This window comes from Bactrocera dorsalis, chromosome 3 (assembly GCF_023373825.1).
Source record: "Bactrocera dorsalis isolate Fly_Bdor chromosome 3, ASM2337382v1, whole genome shotgun sequence".
Classification (NCBI taxonomy): Eukaryota; Metazoa; Arthropoda; class Insecta; order Diptera; family Tephritidae; genus Bactrocera; species Bactrocera dorsalis.
This window is the reverse complement of record NC_064305.1, coordinates 1,971,943-1,996,610: the sequence shown is the minus strand read 5'-3', so window position 1 is coordinate 1,996,610 and position 24,668 is coordinate 1,971,943. Positions and strand designations below refer to the sequence as shown.

Below are 24,668 nucleotides of genomic sequence, written 5' to 3'. Positions count from 1 at the left end.
TATACATATGTTCAGGACGGCCAAACGGACGGACACACGGTAATGGCTAAATCGACTTAGCTCATCACATTGATCATTTATATATATACATATATGTATATTATAAAGTCCACCACGTTTTCTTCTGGATGTTACAGAGTTCATGACATTATTATAGTACACAGTTCGGGTATAATTAGGGGACTTTCAGAGGAAGACAAATATAGATTCATAAAAAACTTAAGGATAATTTTTATAAAAAAAAAAAAAAAAAATAATAATAATTTTATAAATTTTTTTCAATGAATTTGTAAGCGAGATTTATAAATATAAAAAAACATATTTTAATAAATCTCTTGTGTATCTACAAACTGTCAATCATTACGGTGACTTTTGATAGTTGGCATTTAAAGCTTGTAAGTTTTAAGGCGAAACTATTTTTTTATATCTTGAAAATTTAGATATTAAAAAATATCTGTCTAAAATTTTTTTGAAAATCAAATTATTTCCGAAGTTATAGCAGTTTTAGTATTGTGGCAACTGGACCAGGTAGAAGGATATAAATCACAAGGCCATCATGCATAATTCAATGAAAAAATTGTGTTTTTTTGTCGACTTTACCGTGGTATTAAAGAAAAATAGGATCTATAGCTGTTTAATGACGTTAATGTTCTAGATTCCGCCACTACTTTGTTTGGAATCCACTATCAATGAACTTTTAAATGCAACCAAAATAACCTCTTCGCGCTTAAATGTATGCTAACCTCTAATAATGCTTTCGTGCCCAAATGTATGCTACACATAGTAAGTGATTGGTATAAGCAAATATAAATTTTTTTGCTAAATCCACTGCTTATTATAAAATAATATATAATTTGCTCCAAAATTGAAAATTTAAACTGCTTTACTTTTGGGTAATTTATAAGTCCTACGCGATTTCTAGCAACAGCAGCCTCATTCTCTAATAGCGGGCCCCGAGTGGGCACTTCTTACGCGATATTTTCGATCTTTATTGGACACTTGGGAGTAAGACCGCAGCCGCTTGGTCATTCCAAGGGAGTATACACAAACTGATACACTAACACTCAGACACACACTCTATTTCGGCCACGTTTTCGGGCGCAAACATTCATTTACTGTTGTGGGCGTGTAAAATATGCGCACAAAGTGCTATGCAAAGTTCTGCCGCTTCGTGACCTTTTGTGTAGAGAGAAGAACCAGAAAAATCTCGCCAAAGAAACATGGCCATTAAAGAAACGCATTGAAGTGTGAGCAGCTGCGGCCTTTGTTGGCTGGCATTTTTCCAGAACACACAAAAGCGTTTGAAACTTTCAAAACTACAATACAAATAAATTTCGTGGCATGAAAAACAAAAGCAACAACACCAGTAAGGACACAAAAGAATAAAGAACTTAACCAATAACGATTAACATGCGTTGTATTTGTTATTGTTTTCGTGGCACTTTGAATTGCGCTGCTTTTGGTGTGGTTGGTGTTTGTAGTGTGCTTGAGGTTGTTGGTGTTCTTGTTGCTCTTGCCGTTGGGTCGATCTTACACTTGAAATGATTTATGGGCTGGAAAACAAATTACTTTGGGCAACACCAATGCGGCAAATAACTAAATAAATAACGGTATTGGACGGAGCAGAAATCAAACAGTTGCCAACATTACAATGCGCTCAACAGCGCTGTGTTGTTGTTGTTGTTATACGTTGGTGGGCTGCGGTAATTTAAGTGCCAGTTTTATGTAGCACACACACACAGATACATACACACATATAAAATACCAAAAAGGGATACCACGACGGCGCGGCGGGCAAGACGGACACGCGCTTTTTTTTCTTCACATCAAACAAATCGAATTAAGTGTGGCAAGACAAAGCACTTAATATAAAATAAATGCAGTTGCTCGTAAAAAAGAGTGTAGCAGCATGTCGGCCGGAAGGAAGTACAACAGCGAGCGTGGCGAACTTACGAATTTCCGCCGCGCGACCTGTGTGGCAAACGCTTTGATTGCCTTATTCTCGTCCTAAGCGCTTTCTGTGCTTTTATTGCCTTGCTGCGCTTATCAGCTGGCATGCTGACCCGCGCGCTCCTAAACTAAGTCATCAAAAAATGCCATCAGCCAAAGCGTATAAGCGGCGTGACCCTAAATCAAAAATGCGGGCATGGACGTGCGCGTCCGCTTGGCTTGCATTTGCTGCGCTGCACTTGCTGATGTTTGCATTTATGGCGCGTAACTGGTTGGCATCATTGGTAAGCCGTTAGCAAGAAGTCATCAATTTTTATGACCGCCAATAAAGACTGACCGCGGCCAAGTGTCAAGAATAATCAAAGAACGCATACGATTTGATTTCACCACTAGCATATGCTAGGCAAACGTGCGCGCAATGGCTTGCCACAAGTGCACGGCCCGCATGCGTATGCGCTGTGGCACGCACAAAATGTTACGCGTAAGTAGCCACAAATATTTATTAATTGCCTTGTAAGCATAATTCCGTTATTTAGCACTTTGCCCTGCATTCGCCCATAAAAGCGCGCATTCATATGCAGTTGCTCGCTGCTAGCCGCTAGCTGCTAGTCGCTGAGTGCACGCCTTAATCCCGGCAGCGCTAGGCGGCTGTTGCACTCACTGACACTCCCCTGCAGCGCTGCTTGGCGCATTAAAATACTTTTCCTTAATAACATTAAATTTTACAACCTTCTAGCCATGAAAGCAAGGCATTGATGATTTTCAGTGGAAAAATAAAATAAAAAATATTTCGAAAGTCAATTCTTTAATGTTGCCCTATTTTAGAATGTTGCCAGTCACACGCCATTTGTATGCAATTCGAGCATTAAATGCGTTGCATATTCATCATTCCAATTTGTTTAGATTTATGTTATGGGTATGTGTGTGTGTGCGCACATTTGCATTTAAGTACATTTGGCTTTGCGGTTTAATTTGTCTTGACATGCGCCCATAGAGGCTCCGAACGCCACAACGAGCTGCCGATTTATGATCCATATTTATGCTTTTAATACACAAAAGGGTGCTGTGGCCCTTGCTCATTTGTATTTTATGCATTTCATTGATTTATTGCCTTCTAAAGTGCCAATTTATGTCGATTTACTCCGTCTGGGACTTAATAACACCAGCTGGCTGCCTTCAAGTGATTACAAATATTTTGGTCGAACGTGTCGATATTTGGGCATAAATTGAATTTATTGGAAATATTTTGGCTATGTGTAATATATTTGGGTTATTTAAGCAGTATTAAGACACATTTGTTGGACTTAATACTGGCTCGTTCACTAAGTAATTTTGTTTGATGAGAATAGCTGACCTTAATGAATTTTGTCCGTAGCCAACTTCGCATTAATATACATATTTGAACAGCTGATAATAGTAAGGCTTGATCGTAATATTTTTTCTACATTTTTTTGGAATATTTCTTATCTGATGCCCTATCGCAGACGGACGATCGAAGACTTTTCAAACAATAATTTTCGGAAAATATTGCTATCAAAGGAGTAAAAATGCAGTTCAAGGCAGCCAAAAATTTTGTGATATGTACCAGGAAGCCCCAAAATGTCCACCAAAATCATTCTAACCTACTCGCGAGAGATGTCGAGCTCTTTTGACATCTTTCTAACACTTGTCTAACGATTTCCAAGCACTATATCTGTCAACATTTTATGATTTTCAGTAGTTGAAGCGTGTCCAGAACGAGGTATATCTTTAATAACTCGTAGGTTTGTGTTTTTCATAAAAGCGTATTTGTCGAACATGACTTAATATCCCAGTAACCTTTAAACAGGTTACCCTCTTTATTGCATTTAATTTTCTGATATTATATTCTCTTCTTAATGCTGGCCAACACACCTGGGAGATGTCGATCGAACGTCAATGCCAAAGGTTTGATGACTCGCCAAAAGATTTTGCAGCTGGAATAGTCTCCAGACTTGGCAACTTCGGCTTGTTATATGTATATTCCGATCTCACAAAAATTTTTTGGATTGGGGAACCTTCACCGAAAATGAGGATGCCGAAGTCACTTCAATCAGTCTTTGCATTCAAGGTTGAAAAATTTTTGAGCATAAAATCAACATCTTGTCCGAAGGATGGCAACAGGTATTGGATCAGAATGGACATAAATATTTTCATAAAATCTTTTACGGCATAAAAAAATTGTGTTTAAGTTGCTTAAGAAGAACGAATTGCGAACTTAAGCAATGAAAAAATTGTGATAGAATTTAATTTTTGGGTTGGGTTTGGTTTGCTGTTATCATACTCCTTTTTTAAAGAATTTTTTCTAAGCGCCAATATGTAGGAAATGCTTTTGTATATATTTTATATTAGTACCCAATATTTATAGTATAGTATATGTAGATATAGAGTATGCTATAAAAGATTATGACTATTAATTGCACTTACGTATAAATTGGCTTGACGTTGCCCTGCCGATACCAGATGACCAATTGCACCTTATCAGCCGCCATGGTGCCCGGCAATAGGTCACATGGCAGCGCCACCTCCAGCCCCACGGCTGTTTGCACCTCCGATAGCGGACCTGTAATGAAAAGAAGAACGAAAGAGCGTAAATATTAATTAATGTTAATTAAAATAATTTATTATTAACAGCGGTATGAGCGTAAAATAGGCGCATTAAACGCCATAAAACGAAATTAATTACTTAATTAATTAAATGTTTGGCATTTCAGATGAGCAACGGTGTTGCGACTCAGCACACATAAACACATGTGTGACAATTGTCTATAGTTACAGTTATGCGTAGTCACAAGTAGTTAACTTGGTAATGCAATTGAGCGTTGGTAATTAAAAATTCAACACCACACAGCGGCCATAAAAATTGCTGACAAACAAAAATTGGTCATTAGCTTAATAATATTTTTTATAATCGGTAGTTTTATATATAAATGTGTATATATATTTCTTATAGTAGTTTAATCGTACTCTTCCTGTTATCCACGAAAACTGCCGAAAGCCGCAACTAGTAGCTAAAGCGAGGAGTTAACGTATTTATATTTGAAAAAGTTCGTCATTTTTCCGGAATGTGTGCCATTAATTACAAAGACGGCAGGAAAGCGTTAAAAAATGCGCAAACATGCCGTATCATAAAATCATAAAAACATAAAAATGTGAACAAAAGCCGCCGATAGTAGATTCGAGCGCGTTGCTCCAGCGCAACTCAGTCCGACCACAAAGTGTCGAAGTCCATTAGGCAAATTGAATTGCAATATTAATAACAACAATAGATATCGAGGACGAGTTATGCCATCTATGTGTATGAATGTGTGTGTGTGTGAGGGTATGAATTTCTATGGGCATTTGTGTATTGTTGTGGCAGCGCTTACATTTAGACCGCAAACAGCTGGAATTCGCGCTCGCTCGCCCCCTGGGCATAATGTTGTAGCTATAATTGTTGTGGTTGTTAGAGTTGCATAATAAAAGCCACAAAATGTTTTTTTTCCGACAACTATCAATATCGAGCATCGATGTCATATTGTATAATAAAAACAAAGCCTTGCGATCAGAACAATACGCCGAGCTCCAATGACACATAAATATATGCAATCATACATACAAATATACGAATATACATTTTTGGCATATAAAATGTATATTTGTATATATGTAAACCAAACATAAGGTTGGTTCAAAAACCATTTTTTTCTGCTGGGTAACCTGAAAAATAGGTTCTTAGACACCTCTAAGCAAGGCTCTCTATGCATGAGCTTTTATTTGTAACGAGAAGGTTCTCCGCTTTGCAGTTTTATTTATTTTTTATTATCAGATGGAAAGATTCAAAACTGATGAGGTGTCTAAAAATCAATTTTTCCGAGCAGCAAGCGAGAAAAAAATTTTTCCCCACCCTAATATTTCTATATTTAGTGTATAAATAGCACAAATGGCTATCATATAAATGCAGCGGGAGGAAAGTGCGATACCTTGAGCTAAATTTAATGGCAGCATTCACTTTTGTTTCAACTAGAAATGGTTTTATAGAAATGTTGAGCAGACACTAAAATGTATTGGAATAAACATCTACTATATTTGAAAAAAATTAACAATATTTGAAAATAAACTTGAATTGCAAGTGCTTTAAGTTACATTTATGAAGGCTGTCCGGGCAGACTAGTTGCAGTCTAGTTAGGTCACTAATGGTAGTAACTTATCGAAGGAAGAAGGGGACGGTAAATATTTATAAATATACTTTTTCCTCCATCCTCTCCATCGATAAGCTGTTACCTATTATATATACTTATGAATACATATATTGAATACTTTTATATATAGAGTGAATTAAGTCTCGGTCATGATAATGTTTATAAAAATTGCGATTGTAAATTTGATTTGTTGCTACCACTAGTTGAGTTGAGATAAGTTTTGGATTGGTTAGGGATTCAATTTGAGCAAAAATTAAAAAATTGGAAATATTTTAAATAACACACAAGCTTAAGAAAAAGTATTGAAACGTAAAAAATGCGAAAATTTGTAAAAAAAATCTGTTCTCATTTATCATTCTCTTGAAATAAAAAAAAAAAATAACAAAAAAATTCGTTTAAATTATAAATTATCGTTTTTAAAAATCATAAATCATTTTGAAAAACTGTTCTCAGTTGAAACTGTTCTCACCAACTTTAATTGACTGTTTTCTAAGAGATAATATTACTAATGTGTGAAGAAGGAATAAAAAGAGAAGAAAAAATATCAAAAATGGTGGATAGCAATATGTCAAACAGATAGATAACTTGAAAATGCAGAAACTGTTTTTATGTTCTTATTCAAAAGTAATGCCTCTAGAGCAAGTCGAAGTCGTAAATTATTATTATTCATTATATCTCGAGATTGCTAAGCACTTTGAAAAAACTGTTCCCAGTTTGAACACTTTTTTCATTGTAAAATTTGGAAACAGTGTTTCTTAAAAGTTGAAGTCAAACATTTGGTTTTCCAAATTAAATAAGAAAACTTTTGAAAAACTGTTCTCAGTTTGAAAACTGTTCTTACCAAATCCTGCAGCATATTTCATCAGAAATTGCTCCAAAAAATAAAAAATATGAAAAATAGTTGATCTTCATATACAATCAATACTTTTTCCTAAAAACCAGCGGGGCTACTTGTTATTCACGGTACTGTATAAAGTATTACCTTCCATTTTATTTTCTATAATTATTGAGTATTAAGTTGTTGTAAGCAAGTAAGCTTCTAACTTTTATTCATAAAATCCATTCATCATTAAATAACAAAGTAATTATTCAAAAAATTTCATGTATAACTTTCATTCGACGCCCATTTTTTGCCATCAACGCCTCTTTCAATATTAACAGTTAGTTTTTAATTGTAACAAAAAGGAAATACGTGAAAAGATCACAATAGGCAGTACTTAGTGGCCTTTATAACCAAAAATGATGATAAAATTTTTTCTATGGATCAACCATACATATGTACACATATATGAGCACGCACACATATTGTGACATAAATACTCACGCTCATACATGAAATACTTTCAAATCAAATCAAATTCATGTGAAATTTTTACAAATGCACAAACCATACGACACTAAATGGTAGTTAATTGCTTTTGTTGTTTTTCTTGCTGTCCATTTAAGCTTCGAATTTCAATTTACTTGATGTTTACACAGAGAATTCTTCTCAAAAAATGAAGTCACTGTCGCAATAACAAAAACAAATTAGTGCTGATTTCCAACTAAAAACGCTACGCGCACGATTTACACACACACACACGCACAAACGCAAACATGAATATTTATATTTATTGTTATTATTTTTATTATTATGCAGGAGTTTGTTCAATTTCGATTTATTTATGAACAGAAATTGAAATGCAGCGGCTTCTGTGTTTTTAATGCTTAATATGACAATTTGTTGTTATTTATATGTTTGGTTTTGTTTTGATTTCTCCTTTTTGTTTTATTTTTTTTTTTAACTTTGAGTTGCCATTAGGCTGGACGGTCACGATTGTCGCCAACGGCGCCAAGGTAATGCCTGTAGTTATGAACAATAACTGTTGATAGGAATTTCATTCAATACGGTTTTTATGGGAAAAATGTAAATTTTATGAACACACAGACATGCACATGCTTCACGTACGTTTTCATGTGCATATGTGGGCGTATGTTATGATAGGCTTTGTTGACTAAACTTTTTCTAAGTGCGCGTTTTTGTTTATTTTAAATACAGCGTTCGAAAATGCACAGAAAAAGCAATTGATATTTTTACAGGGATTAAGCGTTGCACATATGTACATACATACATACATATGTATGAACATACAAAATGTATGGACATACATTCATATTCATATGCATGTACATATGAATGTGCACTTGTGCCGTATAAACAATGGCGGTGAAACTTATCTATTTTTGGACGTTTATACATACATTAGAAAATAAAAACAATTTTACAATTTTTTGTTAAGTATTTTAATTTGAAAAAACTGTTCTCATGTTTAAAATATCACTATTTTAGCGAGATAACGTTTGAAGATTAGGCATTATGTGAGCCTGAACTCATTTATGTCATTTCATTAGAAAAATAACTGTTCCCAAGTAAATTTTTTCTCTTCGTAGATACTTAAAATGAATATCGTAGTATTGTCGTTTGAATAGAATTTCAAGCTGTATTTTTGTACGTCATTTCATTAGGAAAAAAACTGTTCCCATCTATTTTTTTATTTTACTGGTACCTAAAATGAAAGTTTGAGAAATTCTGGCTACAAAGTATTTGCTAAAAAAAATATAATAAAGTAGTGCCTGCTATAAAAATCTGCTAAAAAATTAAAATAAAGTGGTGCCTCCTATAAAAATCAAAAGAAAGATACATATGTACATATGTATTTATGTATGTAGATTACGAATATTACGATTTACAATTGAGATTACTTATTATTTCATTGTGGAAAAAAGAGAAAGCGCAACATGTATGGTTTTATAGGATTTTTAATCACTTCTGATAAATGCCATTTAAGGCTTAAGAAAACTGTTCTCATTTTGAAAAACTTTTCGCAATCACTACAGTTCCGCTGATTTAAAAAATTGTTTTCTACTTATTCAAATAAAATCCTTTAACTAAACTGTTCTCACTTTGAAGAGGCGTTCCCACTAACTATAATTTTACCAATTTATTAAAGAATATTATATAAACATATTTTACAGATGAAAATCTTTCGCCTACTCAAATATACACATGTAACAAAACTCTTCTCAGTTTCAAAAATCGTATCCATTAACTGCAAATTTACTGTTTTATGAAAAAATATTATATTAACATATTTTAGAGGTGAAAATCTTTCGCCTACACGCATACACACCTTTAACTAAACTAACCGGAGAAATATCTACGCACTTTATTTTTTATATTAATGTCTCCAATTACAATCGATTGAATCAGTTATCTGCGTAACACACCCGCGCATTTAAAATCCATTTTAAGCCGAACGTAACGGACACCACCACCGACAATCCATTGTGCATTTCGCTTTCGTGGTTATCAAATGAATCAGCGTTGTTCAGAGCTGAAGAGTCGAGCTTTTTTGTTTACGGCTTGGTAATCCGAGGCGCAATCTGCCGCAAGCGTGACTTACATAGTTTTCATGCAGCTACACGCATACAACATATGACTGCTGTTAGTTTGCTATTGATTACCGCATTTCGTGCAACAAAAATTTGTTGTTGCAATAGTGATATGCTATATGTTTGTTTGCTTCCAATAATAAAACATGGAATTCCTTTTAATATACGCGCTGCGTCTTTCATTCATGACGCGCTGCGTTTTGTTGTTGTGAATATAATATAGGTGTATAGTACATATGCATATATACTTATATATTGTGTGTACTTCTGATCCACACACAGGTTTCTGCATGCGTATACCAATAGGCGCACGAGTATGTGGCATGCCACTGGCTTCCCTATTTCCCTTTCTTTATTTCATATTTCTGTACTAAAAATACGAATTACTCGAATGACAAGTGGCAAACAGGCACAGCACAAGTTTCAAGCAACTGAAGAGTACAAAAAGAAGCAGAACGCATTTGAAGACGTGCTGTTGCACAGAAGGAAGGAGTTATAAAAGAAAATAAAACTCACAATAAACTACATGAACCAGTTTCGAAGCCCTGCAGGAGTCAGTGACGCTGTCGAACCCCACTGTGGAGCACTTCAACAGGTCTGACGCGTATTTTATTGTTGTTGTTATGGCAACTGCTGAACGCACTGACGACAACGCAGACTTCGGTCGCGCTTGAGGCACAGCGACAGCTGCGTTTGTTGTCTTGCTTTTAAAGCTTCAATATCCATGTGATTGCCGAGTTTTATTTGTGAATAAACAAAAAAGAATTTAATTTAAAAACGAAAGAAATAAATTTCAAAAGTTTACAAGCGAAAATGGCAAAATACAGCAAAAGAAGTGCGCCAGCAAATTGAAAAATGAATCTGCTACAGCGGCAGCTTATCTACGCCATGTCATTTAGTTAATGCCACGAGATGCGCCGCCAGCCGGTGCTAAGCCACAGAGCCGTGCTTTGTGCCGGCGCGAGGACGCGCTGACGCCATTGCGGGGCTACACTGTCGCGAATCGCTGATATGCCCGCGGCGGCGGTGCTACCAGTTACCAGTTGGCTTAATAAATTCAATAATTAAAATGTTTATCTTAGTCGTCTGCATGTAAGCGGGCGGTTGAGCTGCGGTCTCAAAAAAAAATATAAGACTAAGACTTTTACTAGAAAAAAGTAGCTTTAAAAGCGTAAATTGAATTTCTTTTTATTTGCATTGAGATTCGTTTTTGATTAACGACGTTATTAGCGCAATTCGCCACCATCCAAGCCACAGGGTGGATCGGTGCGCAGACAGCTGCTATGAGAAGGTGGTTTGTCAAGTCATAAATAATTGGCAGGACAGACTAGAATCTGGCCAAGCATATATGTATGTATGTATAATTCAAATATTTTAGCCAGCAGAACGGAAGTGTCGTGGCGTTTGTTTAATTTGAAAGCAAAAAATCGGCACCTGGTAAAGACATAACTGAAAGAAGTGTATATGAAATAAAATTTAGTTATCGCGAAAACGACTGGAACGGCAAAGATAAATGAAAATGGTTGAAAAATTGTAGTAAAGAGTAGTTTTTTAACTGTTCCCACTTCTAATTCAACATGATACCAGTTTTTTGCGGTTTGTTGAATCTTGTTCGAAAATATAAACGATTTGCACGGAAAAACAAGTTTTTAAAACTGTTCTCACTTTTAGTGCACTACATAATACCATTTTTTGTGACTTATTAAATTTTGTTCCAAAATGTGCACAGTTTACACGGAAAGACAAGTTTTTCAAACTGTTCTCACTTTTAATGCGCTGCGTGATACCAGTTGTTGAGTGGATTGTTGAATTTTGTTCAGAAATCGGAACGATTTCCAAGAAAGAAAAGTTTTCCAAACTGTTCTCACTTTGGAAACTGTTCTCAGTTAGTTTATTTCTTATTATAATTGCTATATTTGCACTAATGGCATTATTTTGAAGCTTTTTGCGTTTTGCACTGCGATCTGAGCCCACATTTCGCTTATTAGTTGATGTTTTAAAGCTGTTCTCATATGACTACAATTCTATATTCTATAAACACTGCGCATATTTGTATATTAAAAGCTATTATTATATTATATGAGCACTTAACTATAAAATAACTTCACTTTTCAACTACTTTCCTTCTTCCTACTTGCATTACCAAAAGCCATTAGCCTTTGAAATGGTGAGTCACACTAAATTAGATTTCAAATGTATTAGCTTTAAATTGTTAGAAGTTGTAATTTATTTTAGCGCCTTTAAATAATCTTTCAACGGCGACATACGCAGCCAAATCAGCATTTGACGCCACGCATGCGCACAAATTACAACCGTCTGCGACAATATTTGTGTATGCGTAGTGCCACCGCTTCCTACTTCACACCAAATATTTCCTCAGCGATGATGGATGTGCATTGCGTTGGCAGGAAGGCAGGAAGTTGTGCACATAGTAATTGACGGCAGGCACATAAGAGTGCTGAGTGACGGACTGTCGCTTGATATAAATTTTTATTTGCTTCTCAGCGCAGCACAGCACACGCGTAAGCAACACTGTTTCACTTGAAATGCACTGCCTTGTCAATAAGCATTCAAAATGTGCTGGTCACGTACTTTTGGGCCTAACTTTATGTGTGTGTCTATGCTCTTGGTGCCACTTGCCACATTTCGTGTTGCATGGCGCTTCGAAATGCCTACGAAGCTGACTAATTTGAATTAGTTACTTTTCTGAGCATTAAACTTTTACTGTTTTTATGTGGCAGGCGCGAAGTTGCAATATGAATATTAGTCAAGCAATTTTTATTGACTGGCAATAAAGTTAAATTGAGCATTTGCTAGGAGAATGTGCAGCGCTGAGGGCAATGACGTGGCAGTTATTGCAACGGATGTGGCAGGCGAAGAGAAGCAGTTCTTTATATGTTGCAATTAAGTTTGGGTGCATGTGAAAAACTAAGTAATAAAACAATTCAAGCTCATTCAGTGAGAAATTATGGCAAATTTAAGCCATTTTTAAGGTGCAAAATTGAAATAAAAATATATAAAAAATTCTTGTATCATTTCTGCCAATTCTAGCATTACTCTTACAAACTGAATACTTCATCTATTCAATTTCTGTATTGAATTTTCTTCAAAGCTTTCGCTTGCTTTTAAATTTTGCTCAATAATAAACTAGAAATTTCAGAATACTTTTAGTTTTCTTAACAAAATCTTGAAATTTCTAAAGTTGTCTGCAATCACTTGCAGCAGCCACTGCTGTTGTTGTTGTTGCTTCTAATGGATTGAACGCATAGCAAATTGCATCAGCAAAGTAATAAGACGAGAATATGTAAAAATGCAACTGAGAAATAGACAAATCCATTAGATGCTTTAGATGCTTTGCTCACAGTTACTTTTGCTGCACTCAAACAAATTGAGTTGATGCTTTTTGTAGCAACGGAATGCACTTTAAAATCATCTGCAGCATAAAGGGTGCGTGAAGGTGGCTGCCAAGCCACCAAAAGTAGCAAAGCATGATTTAGTAATAAGCGAGTCAGCAAGCGCAATAAATAAAGTGTATGCAATGAAAGGCAAATGTAATGCGAGCGTAAAGCTTTAAGACTTTGGGATAGAGATGACCGCAGCGATTGGGTAGCCAGCCACTGTGAATGTGCGTGTGCTGCTTAGCGGAGTATGAATACAATTATAGAAATTGCAATCAGTAATACAACAAAGTTTTGGATGAAAATTGGCATTTGTTTAGCTTTCGCTTTAGGAATTTCCTGGCTTTATTGAGAACATAAAGTAAATTTTGGGAGAAAACTTACAACTGAGTGGCCTCAGTAGAGGTCCCGTAGCTTTTCTTACATGTGTTTTTAACATTTATATTAAAAAATTTCCCGACTTGACACATAGATGGCGCAGCTACTTATATCTAACTTTCAAAAAGAGAGTTTAAAAATTGTACTATCGGACGATTAGTTTGTAAATTATATCACTTTGAGTGAAGTAACTTTGTTATTGTGAAGATATTGAATAAAAAGAAATTTCGCTTGCTTTTTGAAGGTTAAAAATACAATTGAAGTAAGAACTTGGCTTACTGATGAGTTCCGGACACTGCTCCAAAAAAATCATGCGTATGGAATAATTTTCATTGACCACCTTGGAAAAGAAAGGATCATTAACAGTGACTATTAAATAGCTTCGACGGAGCGTTTGAAGGAAGAAGTCGTCGAAAGCGGCTGATTTGATGAAAAAGAAAGTGCTGTTTCACCAGGAGAAACACCGTGTCACAAGGCAGTGAAAACGATGGCTAAAAATGATGAATTACTCTTCGCGTAGCTTCCGCATTCAACGCATTTTTCTGATCTGTTCCCCCCGCGACTATTTTCTGTTTTCCGATCTCAAAAGAACGCTCGCTATGAAAAGAAATCATCGAATGAAGAGGAGATCGCCAAAACTGAGACCCATTTTTGCGCTACAAAAATGTTGTCGAATAGTTGTAAGGTCGCTATAGTCAGTTTATCACACTTGATGACGAGTTTTGATTAAAAAAAATGTTTTTTACTGTGGTAGGCCAGGGACTTTTCAATTGACTTGTTAATCAAATACAGTAACTAAATACAATATAACATTTGGAAGATTTGATCAAGCATATTTTATAGGCATATGCCTAGAAGGTAGCCCCAGTAGCTTATACGCCTTCATTTTTTATTTATCAATATATTTTCACAACCTCAATTTCTCCAGCAAACATTTGTAGGACTAGAATGTCGCCAGGAGCAAATATTTTTTGAAAACTTACAGTCTAGCTTTACAAAAATATAAATTTCTTTTAAATAATGTGGTTGAATATGAAGTCAAGGCGTTTCCCGAGAAACTGCTTTTCTTCTTTGTCTTTCCCGATTTTTATGTAGAGCCTTAAGCTTATCCTGAAATGGTCAAAATTAAGTTTTTTGTCTACAGGAACTCGGAAAATACTCTCTAATTTCTATTCTGAATTTTATTGGAGACATTTTTGCGATTTTTTTGTGTTAGCTTTGCACTTTCTAAATGAATTTAGACTCCTTCTGCATCCGTATCTTCTTTGACAACATTCACAAACATCTACCCAAAAGAGTTGTGCATCACTTAGCGCGATTAAAATACATGTTGCATACATTAAACTAGTTAAGACACAAATTTGTTAAATTATAACGGCACGTTTTATGCCCGACCCAGCCGCCAACACTTAATGCGTTATTATTTCATTGTCCTTGGGTCATTACAGACATTACGCGCGCAGTAGTCAGACAAAAGTATGTCACACATATGTGGAATATATATTTATATACATATGAGTATATAATATGTATGTAAGCATATATCTACAACTACAAATTTATAGTTATTATCGCGCTATAGGTATATGTATGTATTTGTGTGTGCACCGAATTCAGAATAAATTACCTTCCAGCTGCTTGAGGGCACAGACCGCAAATATCAGTGAATAAACTATATCGGGCGACTGCAAATAATCCTAACGAAATAAGCAGCCATTTTCCTTTTACCTAAAGTGACTTTGGCTTGCAACTCACGTACGCGCTTGCCACTCAAGCCACGCACACACGTATACATATCTACCTACATATGTATATGTTCGGACGCGCGTTGCCAACAGCGATTTTCCTGCAAGTTTTTCCCAGACTTTGACTTGGCGAGCAAGCCGGACACGTGACTATATATGCTTACAAACATTTAGAAATGCAGCTCTGTTTCTCATTCTTTCATATTTTTATTTCGTGCTCTACACACACACACATTTACACTCATTTATTTCATTGTTTACTGTTATTGTCTCAATTGATTTTCGTGTAATATGCTCAAATAAATTAGCAAAGCGAGCAGGAAATTTGCTCTTTGGCGAAAACGTGAAATGTTTTAAATATAATCGAGACACAAAGCAAAGAAACGAAAGCATTTTGAGCATTTCCACGACCTTCCTAGTTACATACATACATACATACATTAAAGCATAAATTGTAGAATTACAAGTTTCCTGCTAACGAACGCTAGCGTTTTAGGCTGAGTCAATAGTCGCTTCGAAAAAAAAGCTAAAAGCAACCGCCGGCACAAAATTGTTGAAGAAACTTCAAAGCGAAAATGTGCAAGGCGAAACTGCAAAGAGGCGATGCCGTTAAGCTTTTGCTTGAAAAAATTTCAGTTGGAATTTTGATTGAAGTTTAAAGTGGTTTCCCTAGACAAAATCGAAAGGGAACCCAGAGCTAATGAATGTATGGTGTGTGAGAGGCCGAATTTTGGAGAAAAAAAGTTACAAAACGAATGCTATGTCCGAAGCAAGCTACTGCAATGGTTTGATAAGTTGAAGGCACGAAGCGAAAGCCGCTACGATGGCGAGAGAGTATGCTAGAAGAGAGTGGTAAGACATTTCCAGAATAATTATAAATTTGTGGAGCGACTTCTTTACTTATTTTGTGTTCTTTAAGATGTGTTAATACGCTTAACTGTCTAATATTTGTTTGGTCTAAAAATTCACAGTTTCTCAGGTAGTTTCCACTAGACTCTCACTAAAAACTAAAGCTGTAACTTTAATTTGGCGATACGCCTAATTATAGACTATACTTTCATAAGTGCTTTGTTTTCATCTAACAGAAAATGTTGCCTACATTTAGGGTGATTTTTAGACTGCATTATTTAATGATTCTTCTCGCCAGTCGTTCTGCCTTTTCGCCATTTGGCACCAACTGGAGGTTCTAAGTGTAGGCAGATCCTTCTCCACCTGGTCTTTCCAACGAAGTGGAGGTCTTACTCATCCGCTGCTACCCCGCCGGGTATTAACTCGAATACTCTCAGAGCTGGATGATTTTCATTAACTAGTTAGTATGTAGTAAAATTTCTTAACTTACTATAGTTGGCCAGAAAATTCTCAAAGTGTTGAACATGGCGTTCAGCTTAGATCTACAACACTTATACAGTTAAATGTATTACAAATATTCAATATTTTCTGTTCCAATAGCTAACAAAATCGATCCTCACATTTGAACTCTATACCAGGCAATGAGTGATCTTACGACATTTCATAAAGTACCAGTAAAAGAGTTGCACTAGAATCAGCATGGTTCCAATAATTTTTAATTGCTTGCCCTGTCACATGACAACAGATGCGTGAGTAAACACGAATACAAATGGCAGAAAGCTCCACCACTTCATTCAGGCTTCATTGAAATCGATCACGGCGTGCATAGAACCGAAGCAATTAAGTAAATCGGCCAAAATATGCTCTCGATTGACAAATGCGTAAAGCGCAAGCAAATCACAAGGAAATTAGGTTTTCCATTACATATTCCAAGAAACATATCTATGCTTTTATGTGGTACAGTAATGACAGCGGCGCGGCACACACATTTACTTGCCAACGCGATCATGCAAAGCGCATCGATCACTTCATCCATCAAGCGCACGATCGATCACACGCTCTTGGGGTGACATAGATTTTTAATGAGACATTTACTTAAGTACACAAGAACATATGTAAAACTTAATTGATTTGAAAATTGATGATATTCATTAGACACAATTACAAAGCTTTTAAACGCCGCTGCTACGCCGAGCAGCGCTGCGCCTCTAATAAATTGATGGAGTTTACGCACAGCAAGCGGCTGTGCGGTTGGGAGACGCTGTTCATGCAACATTGAGCACTAACAGTGTGTTTTTGCGTGGGTAGGGGCGTGGCGCCTACGAAGCTCTTCCGCTCACTCGGCGCGTGCGTTGCAATTACGTCCGTTTTATGTGTCGTATTTTAATAAATTTAATTGAGTTTGCGTCTTTTGTTTGACACATTGGTTATAATTTCATTTTTATTGTAAACATATACTTTTTATTGCTTCACAGCTAATATTTATGGTGCAAATGACTTGTCACTGAAAACTTGATACTAAATAGATATATTTATTGTTGTTATAGGCGAGGCGGTAATTTCATAATTCAACAGAAGATCGCTTACCAATGACATAAAGAAAGATGAAAAAAATTTTAGAAAAAATTAAGAAAAAAATTTAATAAAAAAATTAAAGAAAAACTTAAAAAAACAAATAAAAAAAATAATAATAATTAAATAAAATTAAAAAAAAAATTAAAAAATAATTAAAAAAGCTTAAAAAATAAATCAAAACGAAAATAAAATATTATTTGAGAAGAAAACTGACTTTTAAATCCAAAAAAAATTAAATGAAAAAGAAAAAGAAAAATTTAAAGAATAAAAAATCGATTTTAAATTTATTTTGAAACTACCGTAAGCATTAATTAATATATAATAAAAAATAAATAAATTAAATTGAAATACAAAAATTAAGAAAACACTGAAAAAGGTTTAAAAATAATAAATGATAAAATTTTTTCTAAAAATTTTCTAAAAAAAATTTACAAAAATTATTTAAAGTATTTAATAAAATTAACAAAAAAAAAAATAGAAATTATTGTATTACTAAATTAAAAATTATTAAAATAAAAAATTGATTGTGAAAAAAATTAGAAATTTTTCAAACAATAATAAAAAAACAATTTTTTATATGACAAAAAGTTTAGAAAATATTATTGTTTTAAAAAGGTGAAAAAAAATTAGAAATTTCCTCAATAATGAATTAAAAAGTAATAAAAAATATAATAGCAAAAAATTAAAGACAAAATTTATAAATTAAAAAAATATTAAGAAAAATATATGGGGTATTCCATACCAAATCGACCACTTTTGAATCCGACCCCTTTAGATTTTGCTGAAACTTATCAATCCTTTTCTACCCTTTGAAAAACATTTTTGAGAATTTTTTCAAAATGTTTTGTCCAACTTCAAAAAAGTTATGAATTTTGCTATTTTTTGCTAAAAAAATGGCTTTTTTATATTCAAATAGCCTGGGACCATTTTTTTTTTAAATTTTTGTTTTTGAATGAACTTTTCGAAAAAATGCTCGAAAAAAATTTAACACGATCAATTATATAAAATAATCGGTTTTTTTAAGTAAAATCATATTTTTTTTGAAATTTCGCCATTTTTGTTTTTTGTTTTTTTTTTTCTCAAAAAAAACTTAAATTAATTTGACAACTATCACTGCTAATCTCGGAGTTGGCCGATTTTTTTTATATTTTTTTTATTTAAAAAATGAAAAAAATTTTTAAAAAATAAAAAAAAAGTATTAGAAAAAAGTCGGCCGACTACGGGAAACTCATTTGGAAATTTGAATAATATTTAACTAAAAAATTATCTAAAAAAAAACGTAAAAAATATTAAAAAAGTAATAAAATGCGTTTGAATGATTTTTTATTATTTAATTTAAATTTTTTTAATTGAAAGAAGTATAAAATATTAAAAAAAATGTCATAAAATAAAAAAAAAAATTAAATAAATTTAAAAATAAATTAAAAACGTACTCAAAAATTTCTTTCGAAATTTTTTTCTTACAATATTTGGTTATTTTTTTCTCATTTTTTATATTATTTCGTATTTAGCCATGGCAGATAGGAATATTTTGTAACCACGAAAATACAGTTAAGGTATTTCGTAAGTAATAAATAAAAATAACTTAGTTATTTATTGTTCAATTATTCAATTTATCAATTTCATTTCATGATTTAATTATCATCAATACATTTGCCACAGCGCGAATACTATCACACTTATTCAATATGGGACCTTTAGAGCAGTAATTAATCGAAAACAAAGGAAAGAAATTTACAACTGTTCAAATACATAGACATATTTATGTGCGAAAAAGGATTTGGGAAATAAAATGCATTAATTAGTTAGCGAATTCTGCGCGTGTTTACGGCGCGCGAGCGGCCTCAATTAAGAATTCACGCATAAAGCGGCAATTATCGTGCGATCTGGCGCTGAAAAAAAACGTTGCACAAACAACAGCAAACAGCCAGTGATTGCAAGCCGTTTGCCGCTTGCCAGTATATATTTACACGAAATAATTACAGCAAACTTGCTATTTTAACCTTTAACCCGCGCAGCTGGGGCGAGCAAAGGCAGCAGCAGCAAAAATAATGCCGCGCAACACAATCACACACACACGCGCGCAAGGTAAGTTTGTATGCCCATTTGTGTACGTTTGTGGCGGCCGCTAATTAAAATGAAAGTTGCTGGCAATTGGCGTGGTTAAATAAAAATTAAGGAAAAAGCGCAAGAGATAAAAAAAAGAATTAAAATTGAAAAATATATCGGTTTGAGCGCGGCCTTTGCAGCAATCGGCAAATCCACGCCACATTGAAGAGTGCATTAAGCAGCGCACATGCACAGTTACATATGTACACGTAGGTGTGTTTGCATGCTCATTTCTGCACACGTTCGCATGTACATATGTGTTTGTTTGACTACTTTTGTCTGAAAATTATTCGCCGCGCCAGTTGCGTTGGTTCCCATGCAATTTACCTACTCAACTCCGCGCCAACGGCCAGCGGAATGAAAGAATAACAACGCGCTTTAGTCCTTTTTATTTAATGATTTTTAACTTTTGTTGATTTTCGCATTTACTTTGCACTTCTTACTGCGGAATTTGCGCCGCTTTAAAGCGCCGGCCATCTGCATATCTTAACGGTGTTTTTGCGCGCATTTAAAGCATACTTTTCGGATTGGGAGAGGCGAGCGCATGCAGCGCGCATTAACTGGACTGATTAAGCAGGTATTCGGCGAGTTAAGCCGTAAGCTGGGATAAAGCATTTCCGAACTTTTCATGTGAATGTTGAGGGGAGCTGGGAGCTTGAACGAAAGCTTAAAATAATAGACAAATTTTTTAAATGTGAATGTTTTGTATTTGACATAAATATTTGTTGTAATATTATTTTTGTTTTTTGTATTTTAATCGCATAAATGCAAGCTTTGCAATATTGTTATTTTTTTGCACTAAAAAAATAAGTATAAGTAGTTTTGTGCTCTGTGCAATGCTATTGTAACGTCATAAATAAAATATTTTTTATAAAAATTTACAATCAAGCAGTTCGATTCCCAATGCGCCCAGATTCTGCTGTAAATAATTACTGAGGCATTAATACCTTCGATATTTGATAGTCAAAACCCAAAGCTCTTCCTTTCCCTACAATCAACCTCGGCCTGTAGTAGCCTTGCTATTAAAACTGATATGGTTTTATTTATCAGGAGATACAAGATCGTGGCCAATGGTAAGCTTCCGGCTGCAACCTGCAGATGCGTTGAAGTATTTAGGGCTCGTCCTAGATAGAAAACTTTCATAGAAGCCGCATATCGAGGAGAGAGCAAGGAAGGCACTAGTTGCCTTATACCGCTGCAGAGCAGCCATTGGCAAAAAGTGGGGTCGCTCATCAAAAGTAGTCCTTTTTACGACACCTAAGTCAAGCCCATCATGTCGTATGGGGTCTTTGTGTAGTAGAGGGCGCTAGAAATTATCACACATGCAAAGAAGCTAGAAAGCTTTCAACAGGCGGCGCTCATAGTACTTACCGATCCAAACGGGGTTAGATCGCCGAAAAAACAGTCCTTGGTCGGATGAAATCCGAGTCAATTCCGCTGCGTAGAACCGGCTGTCGTGGATGCACTAAGGTCGAAAGAAGTGACTATCACCTCCGCTAGCAGTGATACGATACTAGCCTTGAAGCTCACTGAACTTGTTGTTGTTTTTGTTGTACTGGCAGAATTCTGCCGAGTTGACAGTCCTTGGCCATCGCTCTGGCAAACTTAAAAATAGCTGTGACTCAGACTTTAAGCAGAAATATCGAGCAAATCGATATTTTCCCGGATTAAGAAAATGGAATACGCTTCTCAGAAATCAGCTCAACTCTCAGCTCCGCTTTTTAGCTGAGAACTACGGAGTATAAAATAAAACAACAAAAATGTCTTAAGTAAAGTGAAAGTAGCCAAACAAGTTTCCCAAGCATGCTTTGGTTCCACTACAGCACCGCAACCTACAAATTTACCATGAACAGCTACTGTGAGAGTTAAGAAAGCGGAGCTGTGTCTATCAAATTAATCGTGTATGACGGAAGTGATCGATTTGCCACGCTCTTCAGGCATTACAAGTGTAAATATATGTACATATATGTTTTGTTTATATGTCTGTAACTATGTATGTTTGTTTGTATGTATGTATCAATGTATATGTGTTTTTGTGGCATTTAGTAAATATTTCACTTGATGCGCATTTCATTTGCTGGAAAATCAATTATCGCCCGACAATCAAAGAACGATTGATGTGTTTACCAAAACAAAAACGCAATCTTCCGCATAAGCACACAGCGAAGACGCCGTCAGCGTGCCTGAACGCTTGCAGAGATTTGAGAGAATGTTGTGATTATTTTGATTAATCACATGAAAATTCGTAACGCCAGCAGCTTTTAGGCGCCAAAGCTTATGTGTATGAGCGCCGCTGCCACAGTGACGTTGGCATTTCATCAAACTAATGCCATTGATCTAGACTAAGCGGCCTGCTGCCACGCATATTCCAAGCATATTTTTGGCGGCTGGCTGGTGGGATGGCGCATAAGTGATATTTGTTAAGTAATTACTTTAAAAGCCAAGTGCGTTGTCATAGTGTTGGTGGCGGTGGCACTTTCACACGCACCCAGCTGGCGCGCTGTCAAAATATTTGTTGGAGCGACTGCTCAACAGGCAACAAATAACAAAAATAAATTGTGATATCGAAATTTGTGACTGTTGAGTTTTAAAAATTGAACTTTAATTTTTCAACATTTCGTTTTCGTAAGGATTTTGCTTTCTGCTGCTGATTTAGCGCGATCTTCGCCTGCGTTGCTGCCACAAATAGCAATTAATAACGCTGCGCTGTGAGTGTTGGTTGGCGCCTGCAGCTTTCAAAAACTTCTAAGCGTGATTAATTAATTTTTTTGTGGCAAATTCTTTCAAAAATGAAAAAGTAGCGAACTCCAAATTAATTTTGATTTATTTTAGCATCTAACAAAAGCGTTGCATGTGCATACTTCCAGTCGATTAAGCACATTATTTGATATTAATTTGTACAATTCATTGCTTCTTCAATGAAATTTTTCATTACCGTTTTCAAAAAGCGCGCTTAGCGAGCAAAAAGCCGGTAATTAAATCAGTGTGGCAGCTATGATGCTAATGCTCGTTAATCTTGCACGGCAGTGTGGATGAAAACTCAGCATTTAATTATTAGCAAAATATTTTTTGGCAATTTTTCGGCAAAAAATGTCCGTAATCTCCGTGCATTACTCACGATTACATTGCATTACAAAGTGCTCGCAAATTCTCCTTGTAATAAATCATGTAAATCGAATTATTAAATATTAATTTATATTTGCTCAACTTGTGGTTGTTGTTGCGGCACATGCTGTATCACATATGTTCATCTAAAATGCAAAACAACGTAACATCACTTTTCTTAAGTTTACAGGTGAAAGAAAAACGATATCATAGGAATCACTCACGTAAAACGAAATTTGAGTTTCGGTTATATATTGGGTATCTCATACTGAAATATAACTTGAGTTTTGGTTATATATTGGTTATAGATTGATTAGTTTGGCAGCGATAACTGAAAATTTTATGCTACATATATGTTATATGATGTAACTGTAGGAAATCGTAAGCAGCGGTAACTCAAATTTGAGTTTTGGTTATAAAATGGTTATTTATTGGTTATGCATTGGCCATTATATCTGACAGCAATATCTCAAAATTTTATATTAAATATATGATGTAGTAAATCGTAAGCAATCGTAACTCAAATCTGAGTTGTGGTTATAAATTAGTTATGTAATGGTTATATATTGGTTATATTATCTGTTAGCGATAGCTGAAGATTTTATATAGTGAATCAAGAGCAATAAAAACTCAATTTCGAATGTTTTGCTGATACGTTGTTTTTCATTTTAGGTGACGATATGCATGTTGCAGTTGCAAAATGCACCGTTATGTGATAGATAAATTGGAAGTAATGCGATTCGCATATGCAAATGTAAGCGTTTAATTAAATTATCGATTCGAATGGACTTTGTTTGCGCCTAGCAAGGTGGAGCATTTTCATATTTAATATCAGCCTAACGGCACACTTGCACACATACACACACATATGTGCAGTTATTTGGTTTTGTGACCTAAGCAAGTGTATTAAGTGCCTTGAATTTCCAGCTAAATCCTTTTTAATATTTATGCAATTTTAATTGGATTTAAATTTCTTTGCGCAGAGCAAAAACGATATTGAAAATAATAATTTTCGTGCAATGAAGCTGAAAATGCAAGCAATTAAATTGGAATTTCGACAAAGCAGGCTTTAAAGTTGGTTGTGTGAAATGTTATGACTGAAATGCTACAACAATTGAATATGAACGACTTAATTTACGACTATATGTGGCATGAAAAGGCTAAGCTGCTGGCAACAAATATTTGATTTTCTTTAAGAAAATATAAATTTCCTTAAAGCTAATAAGCGTAGAGTATTTTTGAAGCATACATTTGTTTCTAAGGAAATACTTATGTGCTAAGCCTCTTACCAAAAAGTAAGATTTATGAAAAGCGCAAATTGTAAGACTTTTGCAAAGACACATAAAAGAGCATGAGAGAATTAGCTTAATTTGCATATGGAAAGCTGAAATCTTTGATGTTCGCAAGCAATTAATTAATTTGTCAGGCTTCAGCATATGCTTATATTAGTACAGAAAATATTTATATTAGCCCAAAGACATGCTGGAGAAATGTTTAACATAAATCTTTCGGAATTGAAGTCAATAAGTCATTAAGACATGATTAAAAAATATATTGGAAGAAGTCAAATATTTAAGCTGAATGTTTCCTTCGCAGCAGCAAATGATAATATTATTGAAAATGTAATATTATTATGCGCACTACAACAACCACTAGCAAGATTCACTAGAATAACTACAATTTATTAACAAATATTCGGCAGCTGCGCGAGTGCGAGGCAGCAACTTAACGTAACTAACATACATAACATAACATAACATAATATAACATAACATAACATAACATAACATAACATAACATAACATAACATAACATAACATAACATAACATAACTTAACATAACATAACATAACATAACATAACATAACATAACATAACTTTACATAACATAACGTAACATAACATAACATAACTTTACATAACATAAC

General features: G+C 34.7%; 1 protein-coding gene across 1 annotated transcript in view; it reads right to left on the bottom strand.

Moving 5' to 3' along the window:
* LOC105230208 (uncharacterized) overlaps positions 1-24,668 on the bottom strand; it is a 155,079-nt gene that overhangs the window by 64,212 nt on the left and 66,199 nt on the right. Inside the window, exon 3 of the mRNA XM_049452993.1 lies at positions 4,396-4,531. Coding sequence (XP_049308950.1) covers positions 4,396-4,531 — 136 coding nt within the window. The remainder of the gene's footprint in view (positions 1-4,395; positions 4,532-24,668) is intronic.